General features: G+C 40.6%; 4 protein-coding genes across 7 annotated transcripts; 3 read left to right on the top strand and 1 right to left on the bottom strand.

Moving 5' to 3' along the window:
- The first annotated feature begins 1,989 nt into the window (after nt 1–1,989).
- LOC104424356 (expansin-B15) lies at nt 1,990–3,499 on the top strand. Of its 2 annotated transcripts, none has more exons than XM_010036742.3 (4): nt 1,990–2,232; nt 2,326–2,438; nt 2,715–2,914; nt 3,018–3,499. In XM_010036742.3, the coding sequence occupies exons 1-4, from the start codon at nt 2,049–2,051 to the stop codon at nt 3,349–3,351; spliced, it is 831 nt and encodes a 276-aa protein (XP_010035044.2). In that variant the 5' UTR covers nt 1,990–2,048; the 3' UTR covers nt 3,352–3,499. The 2 variants fall into 2 exon arrangements, with proteins under 2 accessions (XP_010035044.2, XP_010035043.2); XM_010036741.3 differs by having other exon boundaries at nt 1,996–2,241.
- LOC104424357 (8-amino-7-oxononanoate synthase) lies at nt 3,493–8,625 on the bottom strand. 3 transcript variants are annotated; one of them, XM_010036745.3, is made up of 12 exons: nt 8,318–8,625; nt 7,893–8,199; nt 7,388–7,530; nt 7,177–7,284; nt 6,600–6,838; nt 6,469–6,510; nt 6,109–6,196; nt 5,652–5,785; nt 5,010–5,098; nt 4,474–4,624; nt 4,297–4,365; nt 3,493–3,804 (listed from the first exon to the last, which is right to left on the bottom strand). In XM_010036745.3, exons 2-12 carry the CDS (start codon nt 8,170–8,172, stop codon nt 3,678–3,680), a joined length of 1,470 nt encoding a protein of 489 aa, XP_010035047.2. In that variant the 5' UTR covers nt 8,173–8,199; nt 8,318–8,625; the 3' UTR covers nt 3,493–3,677. The 3 variants fall into 3 exon arrangements, with proteins under 3 accessions (XP_010035047.2, XP_010035046.2, XP_039161595.1); XM_010036744.3 differs by having other exon boundaries at nt 8,294–8,624; XM_039305661.1 differs by lacking the exons at nt 7,893–8,199; nt 8,318–8,625 and having other exon boundaries at nt 7,177–7,280; nt 7,388–7,529.
- Nucleotides 8,626–12,179: 3,554 nt separating this feature from the next.
- LOC104424355 (autophagy-related protein 3) lies at nt 12,180–17,846 on the top strand. Its single transcript, XM_010036739.3, has 10 exons — nt 12,180–12,489; nt 12,590–12,660; nt 12,756–12,872; nt 12,951–13,117; nt 13,895–13,980; nt 15,047–15,098; nt 15,451–15,516; nt 16,184–16,311; nt 16,628–16,730; nt 17,549–17,846. Exons 1-9 carry the CDS (start codon nt 12,329–12,331, stop codon nt 16,722–16,724), a joined length of 945 nt encoding a protein of 314 aa, XP_010035041.1. The 5' UTR covers nt 12,180–12,328; the 3' UTR covers nt 16,725–16,730; nt 17,549–17,846.
- Nucleotides 17,847–17,982: 136 nt separating this feature from the next.
- LOC104426949 (PLAT domain-containing protein 3) lies at nt 17,983–19,581 on the top strand. The gene is made up of 2 exons (XM_010040117.3): nt 17,983–18,805; nt 18,970–19,581. The coding sequence occupies exons 1-2, from the start codon at nt 18,731–18,733 to the stop codon at nt 19,441–19,443; spliced, it is 549 nt and encodes a 182-aa protein (XP_010038419.2). The 5' UTR covers nt 17,983–18,730; the 3' UTR covers nt 19,444–19,581.
- Nucleotides 19,582–27,426: the final 7,845 nt, after the last annotated feature.

Here is a 27,426-nt window from a genome sequence, read left to right as displayed (position 1 = left end):
TTGATGACGAAAGACGTTGATTTTGAGTAGTCTAGCCAAACATCATCCGGGACCAAAATTTCTGCCGACGATTTTGCTTTTTGTTCTTCGTGGAGGATCGGCTTGGTTAAAGCAGATATAATCTGTTCCTGATTACCACTAAACTTATTTTTTAAATTTGGTTCCTTGATGACCCACTGAAGTTATAGAAAATTATCCAAAAATTCCTAAGCACATTACACTCTTGTTAATTCAGTTTTAAACATTTTAATTGTGCCAATCAAGTGTAAATATTTTCATATTTTACCGATTAAGTCTATACAACCAATTTTGGCCACAAATTGTTAATGTGGAAACCAAACATCCTAATTCCTAAGTGACATTGCCGGCACTAACATGGAATGAGGGTTGTCAGCCACTTGGCCAAAGCTCGCGGCCCTTGCCCAAAACCAGCAATGTCGCAATGCCCTCGCCAAATCTCCACTAGGCAAGGGTTTGGCGGCCCTCACTAGCCCTGAGTGAGGGCATTGCAACAATCACCAGGTTTGGGTGAGGTGTTAATGCACCCTTGCCTAGTGGCCAGTGAGAGCATCCCAACTCTCGCTCAGAGTTGGTGAGTGCCATATAGAATGACAAGCATTCACATCAACGATTTCTGATCAAAATTGACCAAATGAACTCAACAAGCAAAACTTGAAAAAGTTGAGAACTAAATTCACACAATTAAAAGGTCGAGGACTGAATTGCAAAAATGCAATAAATTTAGGACATTTTAGATAATTTTCCTCACTAAATTATTTCGACTGATTTCCTGCTTTGGGATGCAACTTCTTTTTGTTATCATCTTCAGTTTTCTATGGTTAAATGTATCTAACTATTGGCTACGCAACACAAAATTGGACTGGCAATTCCTATCCCGTCATCGCATTCATTTATTACCTTTAACATCTCAACATCAGTAATTTTTCACTTACAAAAAACCAACGGAAGTGCACCAACACATGCCGTTTTCGAGTTAAATTTGTCGGGTCTTATCATGTTTGAGCTTCTCTCAAAAAATCCTTATCGTGTTCCCATACCATGTCGAGAATTGCAACCACTCGCTAAGAACTTGGGGGGTTAATTTTTACCCCTTTCTATATCATCATTAGCAACATCAATCGTAGAAATGCAGTTCTTGTAAAATATCTAACCGGCCATAGCATGTATTACATATTGGGTTACATGGTCACTGGCACGTTGGACTTTGTGACTAGACCAGCATTGTCTGTTGTCGTGCTCTTTCGCATTTTCCTTCGAGAAAATCTCGAATTGATGTTGACGTAATTTTCAACTTTTTGGAGGTTGTTTGATTAGATTATTTAATTGAAAAAGTGGCAATAGCTACCTCTATAAGTCTAACGATGAAATTTTTGCAGCCAACGACAAAAACATAACCAGCCGAACCAATGCTTCCAACAATGTTAGCTCATTTTGAGGAAAATGTCTAAAAAGTCATAAATTTATTGAATATATACCAATTTAGTTGACGAATACAAGGCTCGGCGAGGTCTCCTTAATCTGGCGAGGGCTAGCCTCCCCAGATCTAGCGAGGCCCGCCAAGATTCGGCCTCGTTGGGCTAGGGCGAGGGCCAACCTTGCCTAATTTGGTGAGGGGTTCCCTCGCCGAGGCTTGGCCTCGCCATGGCCAGTGGCCAATCACCAACAAAAGAAAGGAGAAGAGGAAAAAATCAGAAAAATAATTAAAAATTGAAAAGTTATTAAGATATTATTAAAACTATCTACATCAGCACTAGTGCTACAGTGTAAATCAGTCAATATTTACGTCAGTCAAAATCAGCCAAAAGAACCGAATTAACAATAAGTCAAAATATTTAGGACTAAATCGACGTCAAATTAAAACGTTTATGATTAAATTGGCATCAATGTGATAAGTTTATGACTTTTCTGATATTTTTTCCCTCCTCCTATGCGCCTATATATAATATAGAGTTTGCAAACATTCAAGTCAAACAAAGCTCTTTCATTACTATAACATGCGAAAGTCCTTGTAATAAAGATCACTAAACATGGCCGCTCTTCACTCGTTTCGATTTCACCCTTCGATCTTCTTGTGTTTGGTAGCCTCGTTTTGCTTCAGCCGGACGTGCTTCGGCTCCAAAGCCAAGCACTCGAACTTAACAACATTCGGAACCCGCTGGTCTTGGGCCGGAGCGACCTGGTATGGTAGTCCCGATGGAGCCGGCAGCGACGGTATGGAATGTACGGGGAGAGAGAGAGAGGGAGGGTCTGGTTGTTTCTTATGTGATTCATGCAAGAATGACATCCTATGTTGGCATGCTGCAGGCGGAGCCTGTGGATACGGGAATGCGGTGTCGCAACCGCCGTTCTCTTCCATGGTGACTGGAATCGGCCCTTCTCTGTACAAATCGGGCAAAGAGTGTGGAGCTTGCTACAAGGTACGCTCCATTTATATCGCCAACTTTGCGAACACAATAGAGTAGATTCGCGCGTCGAGTGCATGATGGTGCCTGAAATTCTCGCGTTACAAACGGAACAAAGCGACATTCTGTCGGTCCAAAAATTCTTGATTTCCAAAGTTATGCTTTGACATCGCACGCTTACCTTCATCATCTGCTGGCAAATGTAGCAGATGGAGGTGAAACTTGTCCGGGTATATATCAGCTTGCATAACCTACTAATGTAGAGTCCTGGGTTCTATGTTTACTCGATAGATCAAATGTACCAAAAGAATGCATCCATCCTGTTCGGGCAAACCGGTAAGGGTGATCATCACGGACTTTTGCCCCGGAGGTCCCTGCGCGACTGATTCCGCCCATTTCGACCTCAGCGGGACCGCATTCGGTGCTATGGCTAAAGCAGGAGAAGAAGTCGCATTCCGGGATGCTGGAGTCCTCAAAATCCGATATGCTCGGTAACTCATCTAACATACCCAGAAAATGCTTCTGGCTCAGCGAGGGTCTCGATTTGTATTGCCAATTCAGTTGACACCTTCCATGCATTTCTTACATTTCCAGAGTCGCGTGCGATTACTCAGGAAGAACCATAGCATTCCATGTTGATCCAGGGTCCAACTCCAACTACTTTGCGGCGGTGATTGAGTATGAAGAGGGAGATGGCGACCTTGCAGGAGTATCACTAAAGGAAGCTTCGATGGGGCCTGAGGAGTGGAGGTCGATGCAACAGTCATGGGGTGCTGTTTGGAAGCTGGACGCTGGCTCAGAGATGCAACCTCCGTTCTCAATTCGGCTGACATCGCAATACTCAAGAGAGACCATAGTGGCCAAGAACGTGATTCCGGAAAACTGGAAGCCTGGTTCAACCTATAGATCTCTAGTCAACTACTTGTAATTGTCTGGCACACTACAAAGGCCTTCAAGCGCTATTGGCTCAGTGTCAAAGAACTAGATTAGCATAAGCACGAGATGTTGGTTAGTGTATTGGGCACTGTAGTTTTTGGCTATCGTAGTATTTGAGGATTGCAGACTTCAGTTACCGTCATATGCTGAACATTTTCTCTGAAATTTCCTACCCAGTAAAAGACATGAACATTAACTTGTAGCTTGGCCTGCCTTCCAGCCATAAAATGCGTTACTCAGAACTGACTAGCTATGATTTGACTTACACGAGAAGGGAGAACTGAAAACAAGATTTGAGTTATAGGTAAAGATTATGCCTTATAGTCTAGCATAGACTTTTGGGCAATGGATGGATATTTCTTGAAAGTTGATGCAGCGGGAAAGTGCTTCTGTAAGCTTCACTAGATCATCCTTTCTGTGCGTCGCAGTCAAAGTAACCCTTAGCCTGAGAAAGCAATGAACTTATCTGAGCAACCGAGAGTAATGCAATATATGAAGGAACAAAGGCAAGGGTTTTAATGGTTTAAACAATTTGGAAAGGTAAATGATATGAACTTGTCAAAATCACCAGCCCTGCTTAGCCCATGTTTATTTCAAACTTTAACATCTCGAAAAACACAACAACCAGTGCTATGTAGCTATCTCCGCAATTTTTACGTGCATTTTTCGTCATACTTTCAGGATCAAGTGCTAGGTAGGTTATGATGAATTAACTTGTAGACTGGTCTGCTTCCTCAAAATCCGGGCTCTAAATCTATGTTATTGTGGGAAAAGGGAATAAAAGGCAAAGCATGAGCAAAAATTGAGACTCCAAGTTGGAGCGTTAGATAAGCAGCCACAAAGAAACGATAGTATGTTCTTTCCCTTAATATATTTCCAGATGGACGAGAATTTAAACATGAAAAAAAAAAGTCTATGACACGAGTGGTGCACTAACCTGCATGAATTCGGAGGAACTGTTGGGGGTCTAATTGCAGTCACATGAAATCCAGACTCCAGCAGATGCCTATTCACAGTTAACAAGCTCAGGAACCGTTACAGACATCAAGTATATGAGTATGAGAGTGAGTATGAGTGCGTGTGTGTGTGTGTGTGAGAGAGAGAGAGAGAGGACCTGCTTCCTTGCAAGGCATTCTCTTCACTACCAACAATGAGAGAGATTATTGGACTTAAGATGGGGATTCCAGTGAGAGTACGAAAGTCCTGCACGCGGTTCCATAGTTCCCTTCTACGCCACGTCTCTTTCTTTGCCACAATAACAGCAGCTGTTACATAAGATGTGCAAATTCAGAGTTATATCTTCCCACCTCCAATCACATGAGCTTTCCCCTGCTCCTTCATGGAAGATGAATAATGGATAAAAATAAAAGCTACAAAGAAAAAAAAATGATGCAGAATTGAAAGGCTTATATAAGAGACACAAGGAACTCTTTCTAGTAACATCTTGACATGGCTACTCTTATGCTTTAGCCGCAGGAGGATAGTTTGTCATACTGAGGTAGTTGCTTCCCACAACCCTGTTCTGATGAATGCAATGCAATTGATGAATATGGCACCAGTCCTCACCAATTCACAAGAAAATCTTTTTTCTATTGGAAGGGAAGGATTAGTTAAGATAATTAGTCTGAGAAAGAAGACACAGAAAATAACCATGTGCAGCAGCAGCAACTGGGACAGGAGTAGAAGTAGAAAATATGAAAGAGCGACCCCTTGACTGGATGAGTTGCTTCCACCTTTTGCTGTTAGTCAGAAAAACAAGGAAAAGCAACGAGTTAATAGGACTACACGCAGCTAGAATATAAAATGAATAAAGTTGTAACAACTAATACTACAACCAAAGGTCTAAGAATGAACGGAAAGATATTGGCAGGTAAATTGGAGCAGAGCAAACTGCAAAGTGGCCCGATTCTCTTTTTCATACACTTTGGAGATTAAGATCATCAACAAAACCAAGCACTGATCATTTAATAATTTCTACAGACTCCCCTAGCTAGTTCAAGGTACTTCAAGCACTTGAGCTTCCCTTGAGCTTCCCTTTTCGTCCTGAAGCTAAGATCAACAAGAAGATACCAAAATAGTTGCAAGACAAACCACATAAGGAAATGTCCTTTCAATTGGTATGCAAAATATGATCAAAATTCTTCCAGAGGCCATCCACTTGTTTCTAGGTAATCTACATGACCTTAGGAAACTCCATTGCAAGTTGAGAAATGAATATGCATCTACATGCCTTGGTACCTAAAGCAATTGACGCCAACAAGGGTAAAAAACAGAATCATCCACAAAGGTCACCTGCATGCGATGAATCCACCATGGCAACCTGCAGCTTTGCTCAGAGTGCCGACACATATGTCAACATCTCTTTCACAATCAAACTCCTCTGCAACTCCTCCGCCATTTTTTCCACAAACAAATGTTCCATGAGCCTGAACAAATTGGCAACTTCTTATTCAGGTTATAACATGTTATCGTCAAAAGCATGCATTTCTTCAATGTAGCGACAGAAGTTCTATGAAGATCTCCCCAAGTCATAAAAAAGCTGGTCAATGGTAATAGGATGATCTAATTCAATTTCGTTTTCTTGTATTTTCTTTCGGGTTTGAGCTGCTTTTCCAAGTACAAATTATCAACCACATTACATGTCTCCATGATTCTTTTTTCTGGATATTTATCAATATTGCAAAGCAGGACATAGAGCACAAATCTCACAACGTAAAGTTCAAAATCATCTACAAATTGAGGGACTTACGTCATCAATGACTAAGAGAAAATGATGCTTTCTTTTAAGTCTCACAAGCTCATCCATCGGTGCAAAGTCTCCATCCATGCTAAACAAACTGTAGAGAAAGAAAACAGGGCACAGTGGAACAAATCATGGATGTAAAAGCAAACAATTATTTATAGTGAGATGCACATTAAAATTAGACATAGGTGTATTTCGAGAAAATGGTATGCAACATTCACCAACAAGGATAAAGCCAAATCAATTGTATATAAATGACGTCCAACAAAAAGGTGCTTCTCATATGTCGCTGTTCACATACATAATATGTTCCAAGTAAAATAAAGAAACAGGACAGCTAAAAGGAAAAGGTGGATGGTTCCTAACCTATCGGTCACAACAACTTTCCTCTCCGTTGTGCAGGCAGATCTGTTAAGTGAAAAAGGCAGTGCCAACTCATGAATCAGTCTTCTGTGAGAAAGATGAGGGAAAATTAAAAACGATAAACAAGTACCCACAGCAATTTATTCAGGTGAACCATGTCACAGTGTCCATAAACGAAAACTTCCACACTTCGTTGTCTTTCAGCAAGACGGATTCCATCAATTATGGATGCATGATTCAAGGCATCAGAAAATATTGCTATCTTCTCATCCTTTTCAGGTTGTCCACCTGCAGCAAGCAGAAGGCTAATGCTTCCAATTGCCACCATCGAGGCCATGTTCGCTGCAAACCCAGTAGGACAAAGAAGACACTCCTAGATGAGGAATTCAAAATGAACATACATCAGTCTTCAGCAGGGCATAACATAAGATAAACCATCAACACGTGAAAAGAGAATATAAATTGTACAAATATAAATTACAAAGTAAATTTGCTGATATCATGATAAAGGTCATAATCAAGGATGGCCGACTAATATATATTACTGGATCAACAGCGTAATCCATCCCATCACTTCATGCGATTAAGAACTTAAACAAGGAAGGACATGAGTCTTCGATGTCTACTAGATATTGCAATTATAAGTTTGGAGCTGTTTCTTTCCAGTGTGCTGGTTTGAATTTCCTAGGATCCTGTGAGTCTGACAATTACCTCTTTCTTTTTTAACTCTGCCAAGCAAGACTCCAGGCGTCTGTGGTAATTGGTATATCCACAGATCAGAGCAGATCCTCTTGGACCCATGCCATGCTCTTTTGCTGCCTAACATGAAGTTAAGATGTCATGATTCCATAAGAGCACACGCATAAAGAATACCACTGACACAGGTAATAAGCTCCGTAGTAGATTTACACATCAATCAGACCTTGGCAGCAGCTTTTCCAATTGTGGGATGTGAACTCAACCCAAGGTAGTCATTACTAGAGAATAAAGTTAGCTTCTTGAGTTCCCGGTCGCTTGCTGCTACTGCACCATCAGCCAATCCATCTCCCAACATAAAATCTTCTCCTGAGAACCGCCAGCACCGGGACATGCAACAATATTGAAACATCAGAATAAAGGAAGCAAAAAATTACAACTGAAAAGCAGGCAGTCTTTCTGTTACAGTCCATTTGAAAGTTCAGGATCAAGAAAACACTCCACAAAACGTGAATACAGAGGCCCCCCAAAGTATCAAGTAAGTTTATGTTATCAGTCATCCTACCAACATAAGACCATGCGTGCAACATACACATCCAGAATGTCACATTGAAAAGTTCTGCATTGATGGAAGTGGGAGCCCATCAACGGGAGCACATCCAGAAATGACAAGGTGCAAAATTTGATTATGGAAGTAGGTGGAATCGTCAAAAAAGAAAAAGGGTGTTTACCAGAGCTAGGGATGTCAAGGAGCCAGCTGCGGAACGTGGAGTCGGCGACGTCAACCTCGACCGAAGTTCGGTCCCACGGTTTCATTTCCTCGAACACCTCGTACTCATCGTCACTCCCACCGCTCCCTGGCTCGGACTCTCGACCTGCCTCACCGCCGACCCCATGCGGTTGCGCCGACAGGCGAATGGGCCGCAGGGACCGAACGATCTTGAGGGACTCGAGCCTCGCGAGCGCCTCCTTAACCCAGCCGTCCCAGCGCCCCGAGCACTCCGTGGTCATCGATGTTCTCGGCGCGCTCCTCTCCCACTGAGGTGGCAAAAGCGAAAAGCTTCACGGCTCTGAGATAAAAGGACGCTGTTTTATCGAAATGCGCGAACGAAAAATGCGATTTGGTTCCGACCCAGAACTGGAACTGGCAATTTACAGCGACAAAACCAAGATGATCCCCCCACTGCTGATTGCTGAAAAGCCAAGACGATTATTATGACGATGGACCACGCTGTAAATGCTAGGACGGCATTATGGGTAGCCGCGTTGCTTGCAGAAATTAAGGAAGGGACAGGAAGTTAGATTCGGCCGCTCGTTTTGTGGAGAGTGGTCGGCCTGCGAGAAAAGAAGTTGCGCCGCCGGAGGAGAGAGACGGAGCGATTCGCTCCGACAACTTCGGAGAGTGACGTCCGTCGCCGCCGAGTCCTTTTTCTCTGGCGAGCCAATATTGGCCGAGTGGGACCGAAGTTTGTCCTTTTCCCGTTTCGTGCGAGTAAAATTCGGGATATTTATGAGGAAAAATATTTATTTAGGAGTTAGGGATCCATGGTAGACTCCACCGCACTCATTTTCTTTTGGAGTGTTTGAGGAATTAAAATGCCGGTATGATAGCGGCCTGCATCGGTGAAGATGAGAAGGGTGGGTGAAATCCTCGTTGCAAGGTCGACCCGAGTGCTTCCTACAGCCTCAATCGACCTAACTTGTCAACCTTTTACTCTTGCAATCAACTGGTTGCTGAATTTTTTGTCATTTTCTTTCCCAGCCTTTGCCTCTTGCAAGCTAATATTGGGTTGAGTCAAAAAGGTAGAACAAATCATGGAATATTCAATGTGGGAAGATTGGGGGCCCGTCTTTCAAACATGGCCGACGTAATCACTGGTTTACGCTTCTGTTGTTTAACTCAACTAGGAAAAGGCCGCGTGCACTTTTTGGGTAGGAAAAGGTGAGGAAAAATTAAAAGGAACTGAATAAATGAATAATTTGAGGTATTTATGGAATTCATTTAATTTAGAGAATTTATGGACATTGTGTCGGATGAGAAATATTTGAATTTCAAATTAATTACCGAAAAATTTATATTGTTGCATGACCAATTAACTGGAGAATTTAAAATTACATTTTCCTTGTTGGATAAAATATATATTAAAATTTGATAATAAGCATGATTCTCTATGAATTTTTGGGGTATGTGTTTAAAGTTAGAAATCTTCCTCCAAGCCTACTCCACAACACGATGGAATGAAGAGTTTTGGTAAAGGCTACTTTTGGGACAAAGTAAGCTTGTGATCTATGATCGTTCGAGTTCAAAGATTGGATTATTTAAGAGACAAAACTTCTTTAATTTATAAGTCCGTCGAGACACAAGCATGAAATCTCCGCTATGTTTAAGCTTATAAATGACCATGGAAATATGTTAAGCATATTCAATCAGATTATTGAGATTCTAATGAGTGACCTTCAATTCTAAAATTATAACTCCTCAATACTCTAACCAAAATGTACTAACTTGGCTCAATTTCTTTATGTACTTTTTCTAAAGGTTTCTGGATCCCTTACCACTTCCGTTAGAGTATTTATTCCTTCACGAGGTACCTGTGAAGCCAATTCATCTCAATAAAAAGCCTTAGCCATTGATGGTTGTACTTTTCTTTTTTGGTCGGAAAGGGAAAGTTGTACTTTAAAGGAGTGAATAAAATGATTTAAGATGCCCCTGTCATTTGAAACTTCTAAACCTACCCTTCAAAATGCATCCCATGTCAATTTGGATTAGAACTTTATTAAAGCCTATCTAATAGTTGAGGTTACTTATATTCAATTTGCGATCATTTATAATGCATACCAAATGAATAGGGATCGACCAATAAACAAATATATTGACATTAACCTACATATAAGAATAGATCAACGATAACTTGGGATAAATCGTTGCATTGATCTCGGGCATTTTTCACCAAGCCTCAAAGTGTATGTGGCACTCTTGGCTTTTTACTCCTTCTGTCGAAAGATGACAAATTGGGATGAATTGATGTACTTCAAAACTATCTGAGAGGCAAATTGTTATAAAAATAAGAAAAGAGAGACATCTACTAGGCCAATTTGATAAAGATACCGAATTGTAGGGGCCACTCTAATATTTTCCCCGCAGCGTTAAATTTAATTAACCGAAATTTGCCAGGAGCCTACAATGACCATGCAAAATTGCCAAGCAAGTTCAATCAAATCATTGAGGCTCTAATAGGCGACCTCGAATTCCCGAACTAAAAATCCTTTATACTTTAATCAAATGCACCGACTCGGCTCAATTTCTCTATTTATTTTTTAGTAGTTTCTCGATCCCTTATTATGTCCTTAAGTCCTTTAGATTATTTATTACTTCACGAGGTACGTGTGATGCCAATTGATATCAATAAAAAGCCTTAGCGTTGAGGTGTAGTGTAGAGCTACAAATACCATGGGAAAAGTTGCCACCTGGGAACCTAAAAGGGTTTCTCGTGTGGCCGGGCCCCATGGGGATCCATTTTTATCGAGGGGAACCCCTCCCTTTATCCTGTGATGTCAAACCTTTTAAGGTCTTACTTAGAACCAATACTTTAAAGAAGTGTATAAAAAGATTTAAGATGCCTATTTTATTTGGAATTTAGGCATTCAAACAGTGCATTATTCTGATTTTTTGTTCTCGGAATCAGTTTTAGAACAAAATTACGTTTGATAAAATTTTTATTCCTGGAAACAAATTTCTATTTTTTTTGTTCCCGGAAGTAGATTTAGAACAGAATCAAGAATAAATAAAAAAAATTGATTATTGTCTCGGGAACAAATCTAAGAATCAAAACCAATTCTTCTTCTTCCATTTTCTCTTCTTCTTCTCTTTTCTTCTTCTTTATCGACCGCCATCTCATGATTGTTGTCCACTGCTGTCTACCGTCTCCTGCCGTAGTCGTCGCTGTTGCCGCCATCGCTGCCGTTCGCTACCGGTCGCTGGCAACTAGTTCAGTGAGTTTACCAGAGGCCCGCTTGGCCACCTACGAGCTCGCTAGAGGTTGGGCGAGGCCCGCTTGGCCACCGGTGAGGCTCGGCCTCGCCGGGGCTAGGCAAACCTCGCGACTAGTAAGGTCGAGCCTCGCCGGTGGCTAGGCAAGCCCTACCTAGTTGTTGGCGAGGCTCGACCAACGAGGGCCGGCGACACTCCGGTGAGGTCGTCGGCCCTTGTCTAGCTGGTCGTCGGATTGGTGGCCGGCCACCGGAAGAAGAAGAACATGGGAGAGAAAAGAAAAAAAGAAAAAAAGGAAAAGGAAAAGAAATTATTTAAAAATTAAAAAAAAATGAATTTGAAACAGAATTAATGAGCACAGTACCAAACACAATTCTATTCCAGAATCAGAAATTTTGGACACTTATCAAACGGTTTAAAATGTTTAGAAATTGTTCTTAGGAACAGAATAAAAAATAATAATTTCTGATCAGAATCTATTACCGAAAATAAAATCGTTACCAAATGCGCCATTAATTTCCAAAATGATCCTTCAAAATACATCTCAACTCAATTTGAAATTGTTATTCGGAAAAGTTTCCAAAATGATCCCTCAAGATACATTTCGAGTCGAATTGGATACAAATTTTATTCAACTTATCTAACAAGCAATAACCAAGATTACTTATAATCAATTTGTGATCATTTTAAACACATGACGATAAATATGGATCGACCGATACGTATATTTCTGAACATCAATCGGCATACTAAATATAGATCAGCAATAATTTGGGACGAATCGTCCCATCAACCCCGGGCAATTTTTGCGTATGAGGCACTTCGCGACTTGGCTTTTTACTCCTTCCGCCGAAAGAGAGGCATCTCCGGGGCCAATTGACATAAAAAATAAGAAAAGAGAGACATCTACAGGGCCAATTTGAGAAAGAGTCCGAAAGAGAGGGGTCGCTTTGATATTTTCCCCGCGGGGTTAAAATTTAATTAACCGAAACTTCCCGGCAGGCGAGACCGTTAATTCCACTCCACCGCCTCCTTCCTCCTCTCTCTCTCTCTCTCTCTCTCTCTCTTTCCCTCGACTTTTCCAGCACGAAAAACCAATTTAGGGTTTCCTCCGATCCGATCCGATCCCGTTCCCTCCTCGATCGGCCCCCGAATTCTCAGCCGGCGATTTCGGAGATGGTCCTCTCGCAGAAGCTCCACGAGGCGTTCAAGGGCACGGTGGAGCGGATCACCAGCCACCGCACCGTCTCCGCCTTCAAGGAGAAGGGCGTCCTCAGCGTCTCCGAGTTCATCGTCGCCGGCGACAACCTCGTCTCCAAGTGCCCCACTTGGTCCTGGTAAGTTCGAACCCCTTCCTCATTCTTAATTTTCCCCGAATATCTTCATCGGCTTCCCCCGACGTCAGCTCGCGATGTCGCCGGCGGTTTTTTTGGGCAGGGAATCGGGCGAGCCGAGCAAGAGGAAGCCGTATCTGCCGGCAGAGAAGCAGTTCCTGATCACTAGAAATGGTAATTTTACCAGCTGTTTCCTCGCTCTTCGGTTCGATCGTGGCTTTTTTTTAGTGATGAAATCTCATATGTGGTTGTTTGGGTACTGGTTCAAGTTCCTTGTTTGCGGAGAGCTGCTTCTGTGGAAGAAGAATACGAGGCTGCGGGAGGGGAAGTTTTGCTCGATAACGAAGATAATGACGGCTGGCTTGCCACCCATGGGAAGCCGAGAGGTGGGTGGCTAATTTTAGTTGAATGATGGTTCTTGCTTTTTCTGTTGCCTCATTTCGTGTTTCTGTATCTCAAACCAGAAACTAAGGGAGATGAGGAGGATAATTTGCCTTCTATGGAGAGCTTAGAGATTGGCAAGAAGAATCCTATTCAGTCCATTCCTACATATTTTGGTGGAGAGGAGGAAGAAGACATTCCGGACATGGCAGAGTACGAGGATCCCGACAACCTGATCGAGACGGATCCTGTTGGTTATTTTTGCTTTTGTTGATTTCTTAAACTCTTTTCATGTTAAATGCATGAAGAATTGGTTGCGGGAGTCTTAAGATAAATATATTTCGGTTTTTCGATGCTTCTCAGACTTCAGTACTGTTCCTTGTCTCATGAAAAAGCTCAAGCTTTTCCATTTCTTTATCTAGATGATAATTTAGGAGAATGTGAAGTGATAGGTTAAAATTGCTGGACAAGAAGGATCACCGGTATTTAAATTATTCTAATTTTACCTTAAATGATGTATCGAATTCTGATTTGGTTTTTTCTCTTAGTTTTGGTCAAGGATGGGTCTTTTATGTTTTAGCAGTGGACAGGCATCCCCCTTCTCTTCCTTGAATCTGGCTGAAGAAGAAAAGGACAGTCCCGGTTTCCCATTTGTTGTCTTGATGAAGAGAAATAGGAAGTGGGGCATCTAGAGCACATGAGCAGTAATGAACAAGTTAGTTGTTTTTAGATGTTTGAGAAGGGACTGCAACAGGGAAGACTCGCTCTTATTGAACAAAGTCGATTAGCAATTAATAATCTTAAAGTCCGGTCTGGTATGTTAAAGATGCATAAATGAGATAAAAGTTTATCTCTGTTTTGTGGTCTCTAGGATCAGTAGATGATTGTGGGAATTACATTTAGCTTCAAAATTATAGAACTCAGTCAAAATCTTATCTTTAATTAACATGCATGAGTTGAACAATAATTCATCAATTGATTTTGTGGTGGTTCATTATGTGAGTTTTTTGTTTTTGTTTTTTTGCAGGCAACACTTCAGACTACTTATCTGGTGGCTCATGAACCTGATGATGACAACATACTGCGGACCCGAACTTATGATGTCAGCATAACGTAAGATAATTCTATCATTTGAGTTGAAGTTTCAATATTCTAGAAGTTGGTCTTTTGTTATGCACTTTTAGAGTTCTCAGACCATGACTGTGGTATATGGATCTCTTTAGACTAATGTTATTAAAGCCTTTTTTTTTCATAGTTGCTCTTACGATACAGAGGGTCAATGAGGCGGTAGTGCGATTTTATGCCACTAAAATGTCACTGTAGAATTTTTTTTTTTTTTAAATTCATTTGAAGAAACATCATTTTTCTTTAATTGAGAAAATGTTTTGCGTTGAAGAATACCTGGCAATTTTAAAAATGCTCACTCTAGACGATACTTTTGGCACTTTTAGCAACAAAGCAATTCACACTGTCTCTTCCCTTCTAGAAAGTAAGAGTTACTCCATAACCTATTTGATTGTGTGCTAGTGAGAGTATTCTGGTTTCAGCTTATACAGATCAAACACAAATTCACTGTAAAGACAACAAAACAAGGGCACTTGCAATAATATTTTTGGACTTCGTTTTTCACCATGGTACTTATTTGCAGAAAATATAGATATGAGCAAGTAATTGTGTAGATTGAATATGGGTAAGAGAGTGCAGGGGAGTTACAGGGCATATCAATTTTCTCCTCATGGGAGAACAGATTTAGAACTGTTTTAATGTCTGGGTTGCTTGGTTTAAACCTATCTCTTTTGCTCGATGTGCTTCTCCACATCTTTCATGTTCCATTTCTAGGTTTCAGCATTGTCTTGTGAGTTGTGACTAAGATAGGAACTCCATATTTGATACGACTAAAGTAGTAAATCTTTTTTCTGCATATGAGCAGTTCTCTAGTTCAGAATGAGCAGTGTTCGGGTGCACTTTTATGCCACATGAAGTCAGAAGAAATGCTAAATCTTATTTTTTGCTTGTATGTATGTGTCACTGAGATGCCAAAATGTGGGGTCCTTAAATTTATATTGACTGGAAGGATGGAGTTTTTGGATTAGGACATGAAGTTAATGATATAATCAAGCGCTGTGTAACAATGGCATGATCTGACATTATTTTTTTTTCCTTTTCCCATGTTATGTAGGTATGATAAGTACTATCAAACTCCTCGGGTTTGGCTCACTGGATATGATGAGGTTTGTCTTGCAGCTTAATCTGCCATGCACATTGCACTGGTTCATTCTTTTAGGGTGATTCTGTGTTGTATCATACGGATGTTTGAATATAATGATTTGAGAGTTTTTTGTTTTTGGTCACGTTTTCTGTTGTACATGGCAAATTGTAATTTTTTCTTTCGATAATGAGGAATGTAATCATAAGCTTCCAAATCACGGGAAGTCAATGAATGAATTTTAGCAGCACTATCTATCGACAGTTTCTGTGGCAGAATTATGTTAAACGAGATGCAATCACCTTATATGTCGTTGAGTTTTCCATGCTGTTTTTCAATCAGCTTAAAGAAAAATCTTGTTTGCATGCCTTTGGCAGTCAAGGATGCTTTTGCGACCAGAGCTTGTACTTGAAGATGTTAGTCAAGACCATGCACGAAAAACGGTGAGATTTACTCTAAATGTTGCTAAGATAGTTAATTGCCAATTTTTTTTTCCTATGAGGCTGTGTTGTTCCTTGTTTATTCCAAGAAATGGCTAGATGAATGATGTTGCTGCATTCTTTCTCAATCAAATTGTTTGATTGTGCTGCCTTTATCTGCTCATATGAAGCTTTTAATAGGTCTTATTGGAATTAGTAATCATTACCTTTGGCTTAAGAAATATATTGTCATTACTTTACTGTTATTTTATATTACAACTTATTTGGTTTCAAGAGATCCTATACTTGATTTGTGACGGGCTTAATAACATAGCAACGTCATCATGTGATGTTGATATCTGGTCCATAACAGTGGAGTAGAGAAAATCTAGTTGCGATTGTCAATTTTGGCCATTCTTGTAGTGAATGCTTATTGTTTCATACTAGGTGCATAATCTGCAATGTCCCTCAGAATATCATTTTAGATCTTTAAGAGAAGCCAAGTGACTCGTGTCGGTTTTCTCACTGGAAGTTTACTTTGCAAATTTTACTCTCTCGCTAATGGCCTTTTCAAAATTTACTCTCTTGTTAATGGCCTTCTCAGTTCATTTCCATCAGCCACTCAACATGCACTTATTTGTCATCATATTGCGTTGTGTCCTTTTTGACTATGCGTAATCTATCAATATAGGTGACAATTGAAGACCATCCTCATTTGCCTGGAAAACATGCTTCAGTACATCCGTGTAGACATGGCGCAGTAATGAAGAAGATCATTGATGTATTAATGTCACGTGGAGTTGAACCAGAAGTTGACAAGTAATTTCCTCTCACTTTCACTTGTTTTTTGTTGAAATTTCTCTGTAATCTTGTTTGAGAAAGTTGTGCAGTCTTAGAAGGAAAACTATCAGGTAGGTCTTTTTTCCTTTTTGGCTGAAGCTGTGGTAAGTTTAAATTGAATTGGTGCTTCACAATTGGTGCTGGTTTCTTTTCGGGTGTACTTTCTATTGCTTTCTGTTACAACAACTGATCTTGTTGATATGAGATCTTGCCTTTTGCCATGTTACGTGCAATTTGGTGCCTGTTTATTTTGAGCTCATCGGATTTTAACACTTGTACATTGTTTCCTTGGCAGGTACCTTTTCTTGTTCCTTAAATTTGTTGCCTCAGTTATTCCAACTATAGAATATGATTATACAATGGACTTCGACCTTGGCAGTTCCAGCCGCTGATCCGAGGTAAATCACATGGTTAATATTGCAATGATGGCTATGCCTAGAGATGGTTAGGTGTCCTTTTGGCTTGTATCCTCAAATAGTATTTATTTATCTGTTCTTTATATTCAGGCAGATGCTGATTAGATAGATCCTTTTCTTTGGATAGAACATAATTTTCAAAAAGTTGGAAGTGAGTATAAAGTGCATGTTTCTTTTTCATGTACGTAAGACATGGAAACATTTGAAACCTTCATTGTTGCATCTTCAAAATGTCATCATGTATAGCTTATCCGGTGCCTTAGGATACTCTTTGACATTTCCTTACATAATGGAAGGCTTCCATTGTCAGATCTGATAGTTTTAACAGGCTTGTTCTGAAACCACCTTTGCATTTCTCATCTTTCTATTCACCTTAAATATCTCCCTTCTTTTCTATCGGTCATTGAGAAGTCTTTACAAACTTTCTTTACCACTTAATCATTGTGTTTTGGGTACTTCTCTTGTTTGGCTTCAGACTCATTCACTCGATGCTTATTGCTTTGTAGTCTGGTGCCTGAGGAGTTACGTGCCAATTGAGGTCAAGTATTAGTAAACTAGTCCCTAATCAACTTGGAGATTTCGATGCTTTCATTTTGCATTAGTATCTGCTCATAGTCTCCCCTTTTGAGGATGTATGGGTTTTTTAAATGCTGCTGCAAAGCACCTAAAGCTATTGTCAAGATCTCACTTCTATTTTTCCTTTAAAATGTTCTTTACGTCCGCATCTGTCTGGCAGTGAGTCTTTTGATGCACCATATAAAGCTTACAACACTTGCTGTTTGTGATGGTTTTATGTGTAGGATATTGAGGGTCCAATTCTGCAAAATCTACACGAAGAGCAGGAACTTCTCACTGCATGGTGGGTCACATTACATTTCCCGTTCATAGGAATTCTTCCCCACCTGAAGTTGTGAAGTTTCTGTGGGATAACTGAAAGGAAAAACAAAAAATGTACATGTGAATAGTGGTCTCTGTTGATCGGTCTGGTATGATTTACCTGGACAGCTAAGCATTAATCTGGTGTCATGAACGTGTCTATTAGCAAATGCTGATTTGTGGATATGTAAATTTTACTTAATGAAAAATAGTTAAATGTTACTTTGGGCACGGCTAGTTCCTTTGTTGCTTTCAGCTTGAGTCTTCATCAGTCATGTTGCCTGGAGTTTACGAATTAAGTTGAGACATCTTGAAATAACGGTGAGCTGGTATTTGGAGGAAAACACTAAAATGCTGGTTGGCTGGCGGTCTTCATTTCAAGCAAGGCTTAGATTGGTGAACTGGAATAGGGAGGAAAGCACTAAACTAATTGTTGGTTGGAGGTCTCCATTTCAAGCAAAGCTTAAATTGGTAAGAAGGGAAAGATCCATTACTTAATGAACAGTTGGGGATTCATCGTTACCTTGTGGCTCTCATGTATCTGCCTCCATTGATAGTGCGTGGCTTGGTTGGTGTATATCGCCGATGAGCCATGCCCATGCGGCTGCGCTGACTTAAAATTGGGATCCATACCCATACAGTGTCGTGCATGTACGTCATGCGCATCCCTACAAACTTGATTGAAACATGCAAACTTCCGTTTGATTGAAACATGCCTGATTGATTAGAACGCTGTGTTTTGCTCAACTTGATTGATTAGAATATCCGAGGTGAGACTGGTTTCTCTCTTTTCTGGTCTAACAGCCGAGACTGGTTGAACTCATAATGGGAGCACGAGTTCAGACTAACTGTTTGAATTCCTTGCTATCGTGAGGTGGTGGTCAGTGGGAGAAAATGTTAAGAGAAGAAAGCTGCTTACTCGACACTTGTGCACGCTTATCATAACCGCTATGGTTTTAATCGGTCAAAATCACAAAAAGGAAGGCGCGGTTCCAGTTCGATGTTCCAAGTATGGGCCCTCAGCATTCTGTAATATAAATGAAAAACTCCTCGAGGAGCAGCCATATAAGTAGAGTCACCTGTTCAGTTCAGTTTAGTTCAACAAGATGACCACGATTCGGCGCCTCCTATTCCTCATCATCTGCTCCGTCGTCCTCTCGGTGGCTGCCGGAGAGACCCCTGTGAGTGTCGACACAAGCCTTCTTTTTATTCACCTCCTCTTTCCTCATCTCATTTAATCTCACACATCTCACTCGTCGTTCTTGTCTCCTATATCATTATGATCTCATTCATTTACTTGTTAGGCTGTTTTATGTTCTTTAGCATCTGAATTTCCACTATGCAGAACTGTGTGTACACCATCTATGTAAAGACGAGTTCGATGATCAAGGCCGGGACTGACTCCAAGATCAGCCTAATACTCGGCGATTTGTTGGGGCGGTCAGTTTGGGTCCCGGATCTCGAGTCGTGGGGCTTGATGGAACCATCCCACAACTACTACGAGCGCGGCAACCTCGACATCTTCAGCGGTCTTGGGCCCTGCATCGGCCCGCCACTGTGCTGGCTCAACGTCACCTCCGATGGGTCCGGGGTCCACCACGGCTGGTACTGTGACTATGTGGAGGTCACGTCCGCCGGGCCTCATAAGCCCTGCAGTCAAACCATCTTCCGTGTTGACCAGTGGCTGGCCACCGATGTCCCGCCCTTCAAGTTGACTGCGGTGGTCAACGGGTGCGGGAAGGATGATGCACGTTCGGCGCGGCGGAGCAAGGGCGGGGCTCTTGTCAAGAGGAATCCAAGATTGTCTGCTCGAGAATGATTGAGGAAGACCGCAAATCCCAATTTTGGTTTACCTTCTTGTTTTTCTTTTTGTGATACCGATTTGTTTTCATTTTACTTCCTTAGCGCTTCTTCATCGTCGGCCTACTCGTTCAATAACCGAGTTCGAAATTTTGATGTCGAGAGAGGATTATTTTGTGGATCTTGTTTAAGGGGATGGACCTTCACTAATTAGTCCAATGAATCGCAACTTCCTATTTCATGCGATTTCGAGGTTGATAAATTGTCTACCAGCGTACATGGTTAGTTCGTAGGTGTATCATTTGATCTAGTGGCAATTTGTCAACATTAATGAATCAACTATTCTTATAATCCGTTTCAAAATAACTACTTCTTTACACACAAGTAGATTTCGAAAAAAGTTCATGAGTGATATTAAAAATGTTAATATGAAACATTATGATTTTTTGTAATTTACCAACATTTTATGAAAAACGACTATCGTTTGTCATTTGCAAATTATCTATTTTAGCTATATTTTACCTCATTTTTACTAATGTTAATTCATCAATTTTTATATGAATTTACTTATCTTTATTTGAGTAAATTGCAATTTACGTCCAGTTTTTATTTATAAAAAAAAAAAATCAACTTCTCTTACCTTTGGCATAAAAAAACCTTATCTTTTTAACTATTGGAATTACCTCAACATCTATGAAAAGTATTTTCTAGGAAAAAAAATAACAATAGTATCTGATATCCGCCAAATTATGTGGATGAATATAGAAAAAATTTGCAAGTTTATCCGTAATTAAAAGGTTTTTTTCCTAAACTTTGTCATCTAATATTCTCATTCGCTTATTATACAGATATGAGATTTTAATAGCACTATTGTTGTGACTCAACCTGATGCAAATGTGAAAAGAAATTAATGTTCTACTTTATCTAATGCCACAGTACGAATTTTTTTAAAGAAAAACCAAAACAAGAAGTATGGTGATTTCTCATCTATTTGGAAAACTTTAAGTGAATCGAAGAAATTTTTTGGTGTAACTGATTGTAAAGAATTAACGGATTGTATGGAAGTAAATATAAATTATTTTGCAAGTGCCCATGAACCAAGACATATTTATGAATGCACCTTTTCAAAAGGGATTTTTTTTTTTTGTCGGAATATGCTGAATATCATTACTAGCCCATGAAATGGCCACCATTAGTTGGTAAGTCTAAACATAATATTGAAAATAAAGGGTGAGGAGGAAAATAAACCCAATTGCTAGGAAGAGAGTTGGTGCGGTGGGCTTTGGCAACCTAATCCGCAGCCTTGTTGAATTCCCTCGGCTCATAGAAGACAGAGACGACACCGATCTAGGCTATAAGTTGTGTGCAATCAGCAATAATGGAGTGGGCTTGCCAAGGGGGCTCATCTCGGCCCAATAAGCATTCAACAAGAGATAAGCTATCCGAAAATAAGTGCACCTGCAAATCAGTTGCAGCAAAGGCTTCGTGTGGGGTTTCAGTTTGTGCGGAGCTTGCTTTCCGACTCTCCCTTACCCACAACAAAGCTTCTCTCATGGCTAGGGTTTCTGCAACCCATGCGGATGAGGCCGAGATTTGCTTTGTAAATCCGGCGACAAGGAGGCCAACTGCGTTCCGACAGACACCCGCGACTGATCCCTCCAGTTTCGAGTTGCACCATGAGGCGTCGACATTCACCTTTAGCGTGTGTGGGTAAGGTGGGTTCCATTTTTCCCAGCTGTTCTGATCTGCTTGCTTTCGGTTTTCTTCATTTTCCCCCTTAGCTGTCCATTTCATGCATAGATCTACTATTGTACGAGCTTCTTCTTTGGTGCTGATCGGGTTGGGCTCTTTTCCTTGGAAAACCGCATAGTTGTGGGTCTTTCAAATCTGCCATAGGAGAGCAGCAAAGAGGGATTTCGATTTTGTTTCGACTCTTGATGTGAGGTTTTCTAAAATCCATCTATCAATTCGAGTTATACTTGTCGAGTTTGTGTCGGCTTGAAAATCAAGGGCTGACCATACTCTTTTTGTCCAGTCACAGAGGATGAAAATGTGCTCCATTGTCTCTAGTGCTTGGCCGCATATCTGGCATGTTGGGTCAAGTAACATTTCTCTTCTGTGCAAATTTTCTTTTGTTGGGAGAGAGTTGCTACATATATTCCATATTAAGAATCTAATTTTGGGGGATATTGGTAGCATTTTGGTATTTGGTAGGATGGAGATGGATTTTTTCTGGTGGAAGGGATGGCTGAGTTTTGTATTTGGTTATAACCGCTCTTGACAGAGTATGAACCAGATTTGTTTGCTGTCCACACAAGCTTGTTTGGGTTAGGATGCAGACTTAGAGGGTGAGCTAGAATCTCTTTTGCTATAGTTTCCTGAAACAGTGCATTTACTCTGTTTGTATCCCATTCCTCCGTGTCGCGATCTATTAGTTCAGCCACAACTTTTGGATCATCTTTGAGCATCTTCTCGAATTCTTATTGTTTGTCCATCCTCGATCTCCCATCTCATTGCTAGTTCAATTGCATCTCTCCCTATCAAAATACTCTGCCATCCCCATGAAGGCCGAGCACCTCTGTTTGCAGCCTAGAAATCACCTCGAGGATAATAGATACTCTTCATCACTTGACACCATAGAGCATTTGGTTGTTTGACAATTCTCCAAGCCTATTTTCCCGACATAGCTTTATTAAAATCCACCAAATCTTTAAAACCTAAACCACCATAATCCATCTTGATTTTCAGATCTTCCCATTTCTTCCAATGAACTCCTCTTCTATCTGCATTTTGTTTCCACCAAAAGGAAGCTACTCTCTTCTCAATACTTCGGCATATAGAAGTTGGAATTTTAAAAATGGACATCTCATATTGGGGAATGGCTTTGAATGACTGTCTTGATAAGAATTTTTTTACCCACCTTCGAGATCAACCTCTCCTTCCACCCTTCTAGTTTCCTTTCGACTTTTGCAAGGATCCAAGCAAACATTTGCTTTTTTGTTTTCCCCAGTCTACTAGAATTTCAAGATACTTTCCTAAATTTTCTGAGATAGAACTCTTAATTCTGCTGCAAGATTCTGTTTAAGGTTGTGAGGACACTCTCCCACGAAAAGGCTTGATTTATTGAGGTTTATAGCTTGACCAAACACATAGCAGTATTGATGTCACACCTCGAACCCCGAGACACGTGAACAACCCGCAATGGTCATGTAAATGCGACATTCCCAGGTAGTGTCACCGACCCCATTCAATTATTATGCGCATGCGGAACGTACTAAGAAACCTCTAACAAAACTTACGGAATAAGACAGCAAGAAAAATCAATTCAAAATCAAACCAATATACTTTCATATATCATCATTCCAGGGTTTACATACACCAACAGGATTCAGAGACTATATGCATAAAAAATGGGTTAGAGTTTATGTGCATAAAAAATGGTCAGTCTACACAACATGGATCAGTCCACCAAAAATAGGAACAGTCCTATGACTACTAGTCGGACTCGTTCGTCGATCCCACATCTTCCACATCCGACTGCACTGGGTCCGGAGACGATGGGTTGTCCACCCTACCATTAGGAAGGTCAGCTACACCTTCACCCAAAATGGCATCCACCATAGCAAGTGAAATATCAAAACTATCGAGTAGACCAATCCTAAAGCCATTAGCCCCAAAATAGAACTATGCCCTAAACTTATGTGGTACCCTAACATCCTCAGTCTCCTAAATCCATACGGTGGTCCTAATCAACTCGTAGACCCAATGGCTCCCAGGATCAGGAAAGCTGTGCACCTGCTCGATGATTTGCACTAGGATGTCATTTTTCTCCGAAGGTCCTACCATCTATGGCCCTGTAATATTTTCCCATAATGGGGTGAAACATTGTCTCAGCAAGTTCACCCATCCTAAACTCCTATTAGAAAGAAAATACGCCCAAGAGTGGTCTAGCCACACAGCACAGAAGACTTACCTCATCTTATATCTTTCCTGCATGTTAGTACAATTCATATCACTCAGTCACAAGTGGTAATAGGAACTTAAACCATTGGAACACAATCAATTTCACATAATTCGCAATCACAGCAAGTGTTTAAATTATTATTCACTACCACACACGGATATAGCCAACTCGCAATTCGGCTATCTACTGACATTAATGCTAGGCATCGCCTCCCCCCCTTGGAGAGCGGCTTCATCACAACGTCAACGACATTCTCGAAGGAGCATGGGTCCAATTGGCCTAGCCTCTACTACAACCCGAGCCACGTCACTCTGTTGACGGCGTTTCTATAAGAATAAAGGTCCAGTTGGCCTAGCCTCTTACTGCGACCGAGTCATTCAACCAGCACACGACAATTCAATACTGATCCATGGATACTTTAGATTTCACTCACATACTCCAATTACAATAAAATCCAATTCCGGTACCAAACCCGACACTTGGGATTTTCTAACTAAAATCTATATTTTTCGCAGTCAACACTCAATTCTCATTAACCACTTATCAAATTTAAATTCTAAATACACAACAATGATCGGTACGAAATTCGAGCAATTGAGGTCAAAAATAATTTTTCGAGTTTTTTTTTATTAATAATTTTCGGAATATAATATATTATTAAATAATCCAATAATTTCGAAACATTTATTTAAATCAGAAATAAATTCCTTTAATTCACATCAAGGCTTATATTAAAACAAACCTACTTAACCTTAATCTAAAACACACTTTAACTTAATTAAACACCTTAATCTAATCCACAACTAAATAAACTAATCTAACCACATAATCTCAATCAACCTAAGCTAAACACACTTAAAGTATCATTAACCCTCTAATCAAGATTTAGTGAGGTAAACTCACTCAAATGACGAGCCGAAAGGATCAAAATGATGGGGACGCCGAGGGGAACGACTTTCCTCAAGGTGGGCCGAGCTTTCGAGGTCGAGAAGCCGGCCAAAACGGGCCATGACCGAGTTGCAAAACCCACTCGGCAAGCTGCTGGTTGAAGTCAAACGGAGGTGGCTTAGCGGCGGTTCGGGCGGAGGAACGGTGGAGGAAAGACGGCGGCTGCTCGGGGCGGTGTTGGGCGACGGCGACAACAAAGGAGGCTCGGGCGACGGCGAACGACCAAGAGCAACGGCTGGTCGACGGGGCTTGGTCTTCCGAGCGAAAGGGAGATGACGGAGCGATGAGCCATCGCGCGGGCGACATGCGGACGAGTGACAACCGCGGCAGCGACAATGATGACGGCGAACGGGTGGACGGCGAGCAGGTGAAGGAGGCGGATGAAGGGGGTCGGGCTCGCCTAGTTCAAAACAGTCGCTCCCCCTCTCTCTCTCCTCCAAGCTTGAAGATGATGGAAACAAGGGGGAAGTGACATCCCACCTTTTTGGGATTCAATCTCCACCCTCCATGTGTCACCACCCTAGTCAATCTTGCCCCACCCCATGACATCACTTGTAATGTCACAATCCACTAACTCCAACCTCCCACAAGCTTAGTCCAATAGGTTCAATTTCATTTTTCACCGGGGCATAGAATCTTGTGTGCTAATTTCTTCAATTCCATTCAATTCTCTTCCAATTAAGTCCAATTAAAGTCCATAAATTAATCAATGTTCCTAATAAGATTTGTGACACACCATAACTTCTAATTTATGATTCGATCTCAATTTCACGATTAATTTCACTTTGGCACAATACTAGCGCGTCCTGATCTATCGGGCGCTTATTAGAAACTTTCATGCATTTGACCTGTGGTTGATCAATTCAAGCCACAATGTATATCTTTGACACATTGACAACTTTCGATTGTCAAAGTAATTTCAAGGTTTCAAATAAGGACACAGGATACCCAATCGACAGAAAAGTCGATCTAGTGCCGATCGACAAGAATTGTGCGATCTAGTGGTATCACCAACACTTAATCACATGCCTCTATCGAGTCGACCCATCTCCTGTCTCTAATCAATTTTTATTAGTGCCGTAATGACCCTTGTAGATTAGCTCGGTCAAAATGTCGCTTCTTGGTCAAATTCTCAAGTTTGATGCATTAGAATATCTTAGCGACTTCACATAATAAACTAGTTTTCACATGAATGGCCGACTCAAGGAAATGAACTATATGCGTGCCAACGAAATGTCCGTCTCAATTTATTGAAAATGGAATTGGAAAATCAGGATGTCACAATTAATTCAACACATTTGAGACATTCTAAGCTTCTCGGATTATGCCATCTAAGAAGAAAATGACATCATCTACAAAGAGGAGATGTGAGAGGGTGGGGCATGTAGAATTAAGGCGAATACCATTTATATTTCCATCTTGAACAACTTTATTCATAAGGGTCGAGAGAGTGTTGGCTATGATGATGAACAGGTAGGGGGAAAATGGGTCCCCTTGCATAATTCCTCTAGTAGGTCTAAAATGAGCTGAAGACTCACCATCAATTAATATGTTGAAAGATACCAATGAGATACATTGCTTTATCCACTTGACCCATTTCTCATGAAAACCTAGCTTTAGCATATAATCATAAAGAAAATTCCATTCAACTCTATCATATGCTTTTTGCATGTCTAGTTTTCGAATGACTTGAATTTATGTTTTCTCATTCTCACCCTTAGTTGATGGATCACCTCTTGGACAATAAATATGTTGTCTTGAATTTGCCTGCCACTTATAAAACCATTTGCTCTTCAGAAACTATCATTGACAGCCAAGGTTTTAGCCTATTAGCCAGCACTTTTGCTATAATTTTATAATTGAAATTGCAAAAGCTTATAGGTCTGAATCGGGTGATGTTCTCTTGGTTAGTTACTTTAGGGATAAGAGTAATGTGCGTTTTGTTTAGCTCTGGTTCAAATGTACCTTGACTGAAAAAGGAATGCACCATGCTGAAAATATCGTCATGGATAGTTGGCCAATGATTTTGATCGAATAAATCGTTTAGCCCATCCGGTCCCGGTGCCTTAGTGGCCCCTAGCTGAAAAACTACAACTTTAACTTCTTCTTTTATTACTGGTTTGATTAAATTAGCATTCATCTCCTCATTGGCCACCGTATGGCATTGCTCTAATATAGGTTGATAGTTCCAATCACCAACTGAAGTGAATAAATATTGATAAAAGCTGCAGATATGATGAGAAAGAGTCTTGGGGTCCGTGCACTTGGTTTGATCATCTAGCCGAAACATAGATATTTTATTTTGATGTCTTCTTTGAACTGTTGTTATGTGAAAATATTTGGTATTTTGGTCTCCCCATTTTAACCATTCTATTCTAGACTTCATGCACCAGTACATCTCTTCTTGCCTCCACAACTCTTCAATTTTCCGAACAATGTTGCTGGTTTCCTCTCTATTATGCTTTCTATCTATGTTATTTGTTATTTCCATAAGCCGGAACTTGAGGGGGTTGATCTATTTTTGGTCATTTTGGAATTTTCTCCTACTCCATTTGTATAATTTTGATGCAACCAACTTTATTTTATGAGTAAAACTGATTGCTGTAGAGCCATTTGCATGCCAAACCCTCTTGAAAGTTTGTTGGAGTAGTTGTTGTCTTTTACTAAACGCCATAGTCTCAGTCTATCTTGAAAGTTTGTTGGTGCATGTAAGAAAGAAATGCGCATAAGGCCATCGTTAAAAGATCCTTACATTTTATATTTATGAGCTCCCTAGAACTTCCCAGTGACATCCCGATTTTCAATTCTAATTTCAATAAATTGAGATGGGCATTTCGTTGGCACGCATATAATTCCTTTGCTTGAGTCGGCCATTCATGTGAAAACTAGTTTATCAGGTGAAGCTGTTAAGAAATTTTAATGCATCAAACTCGAGAATTTGACTAGGAAGCGACCTTTCGACTGAGCTAATCTGCAAGGGTCTTTTCGGCACAAATAAAAATCGATTAGAGACCGGAGATAGGTCGACTCGACAGAAGCATGTGATCAAGTGTGGGTGATTCCACCAGATCGTACAATTCTTGTCGATCG

Source organism: Eucalyptus grandis, chromosome 11 (assembly GCF_016545825.1).
Source record: "Eucalyptus grandis isolate ANBG69807.140 chromosome 11, ASM1654582v1, whole genome shotgun sequence".
NCBI lineage: Eukaryota > Viridiplantae > Streptophyta > Magnoliopsida > Myrtales > Myrtaceae > Eucalyptus > Eucalyptus grandis.
This window is presented reverse-complemented; position numbering and strand designations above follow the sequence as displayed.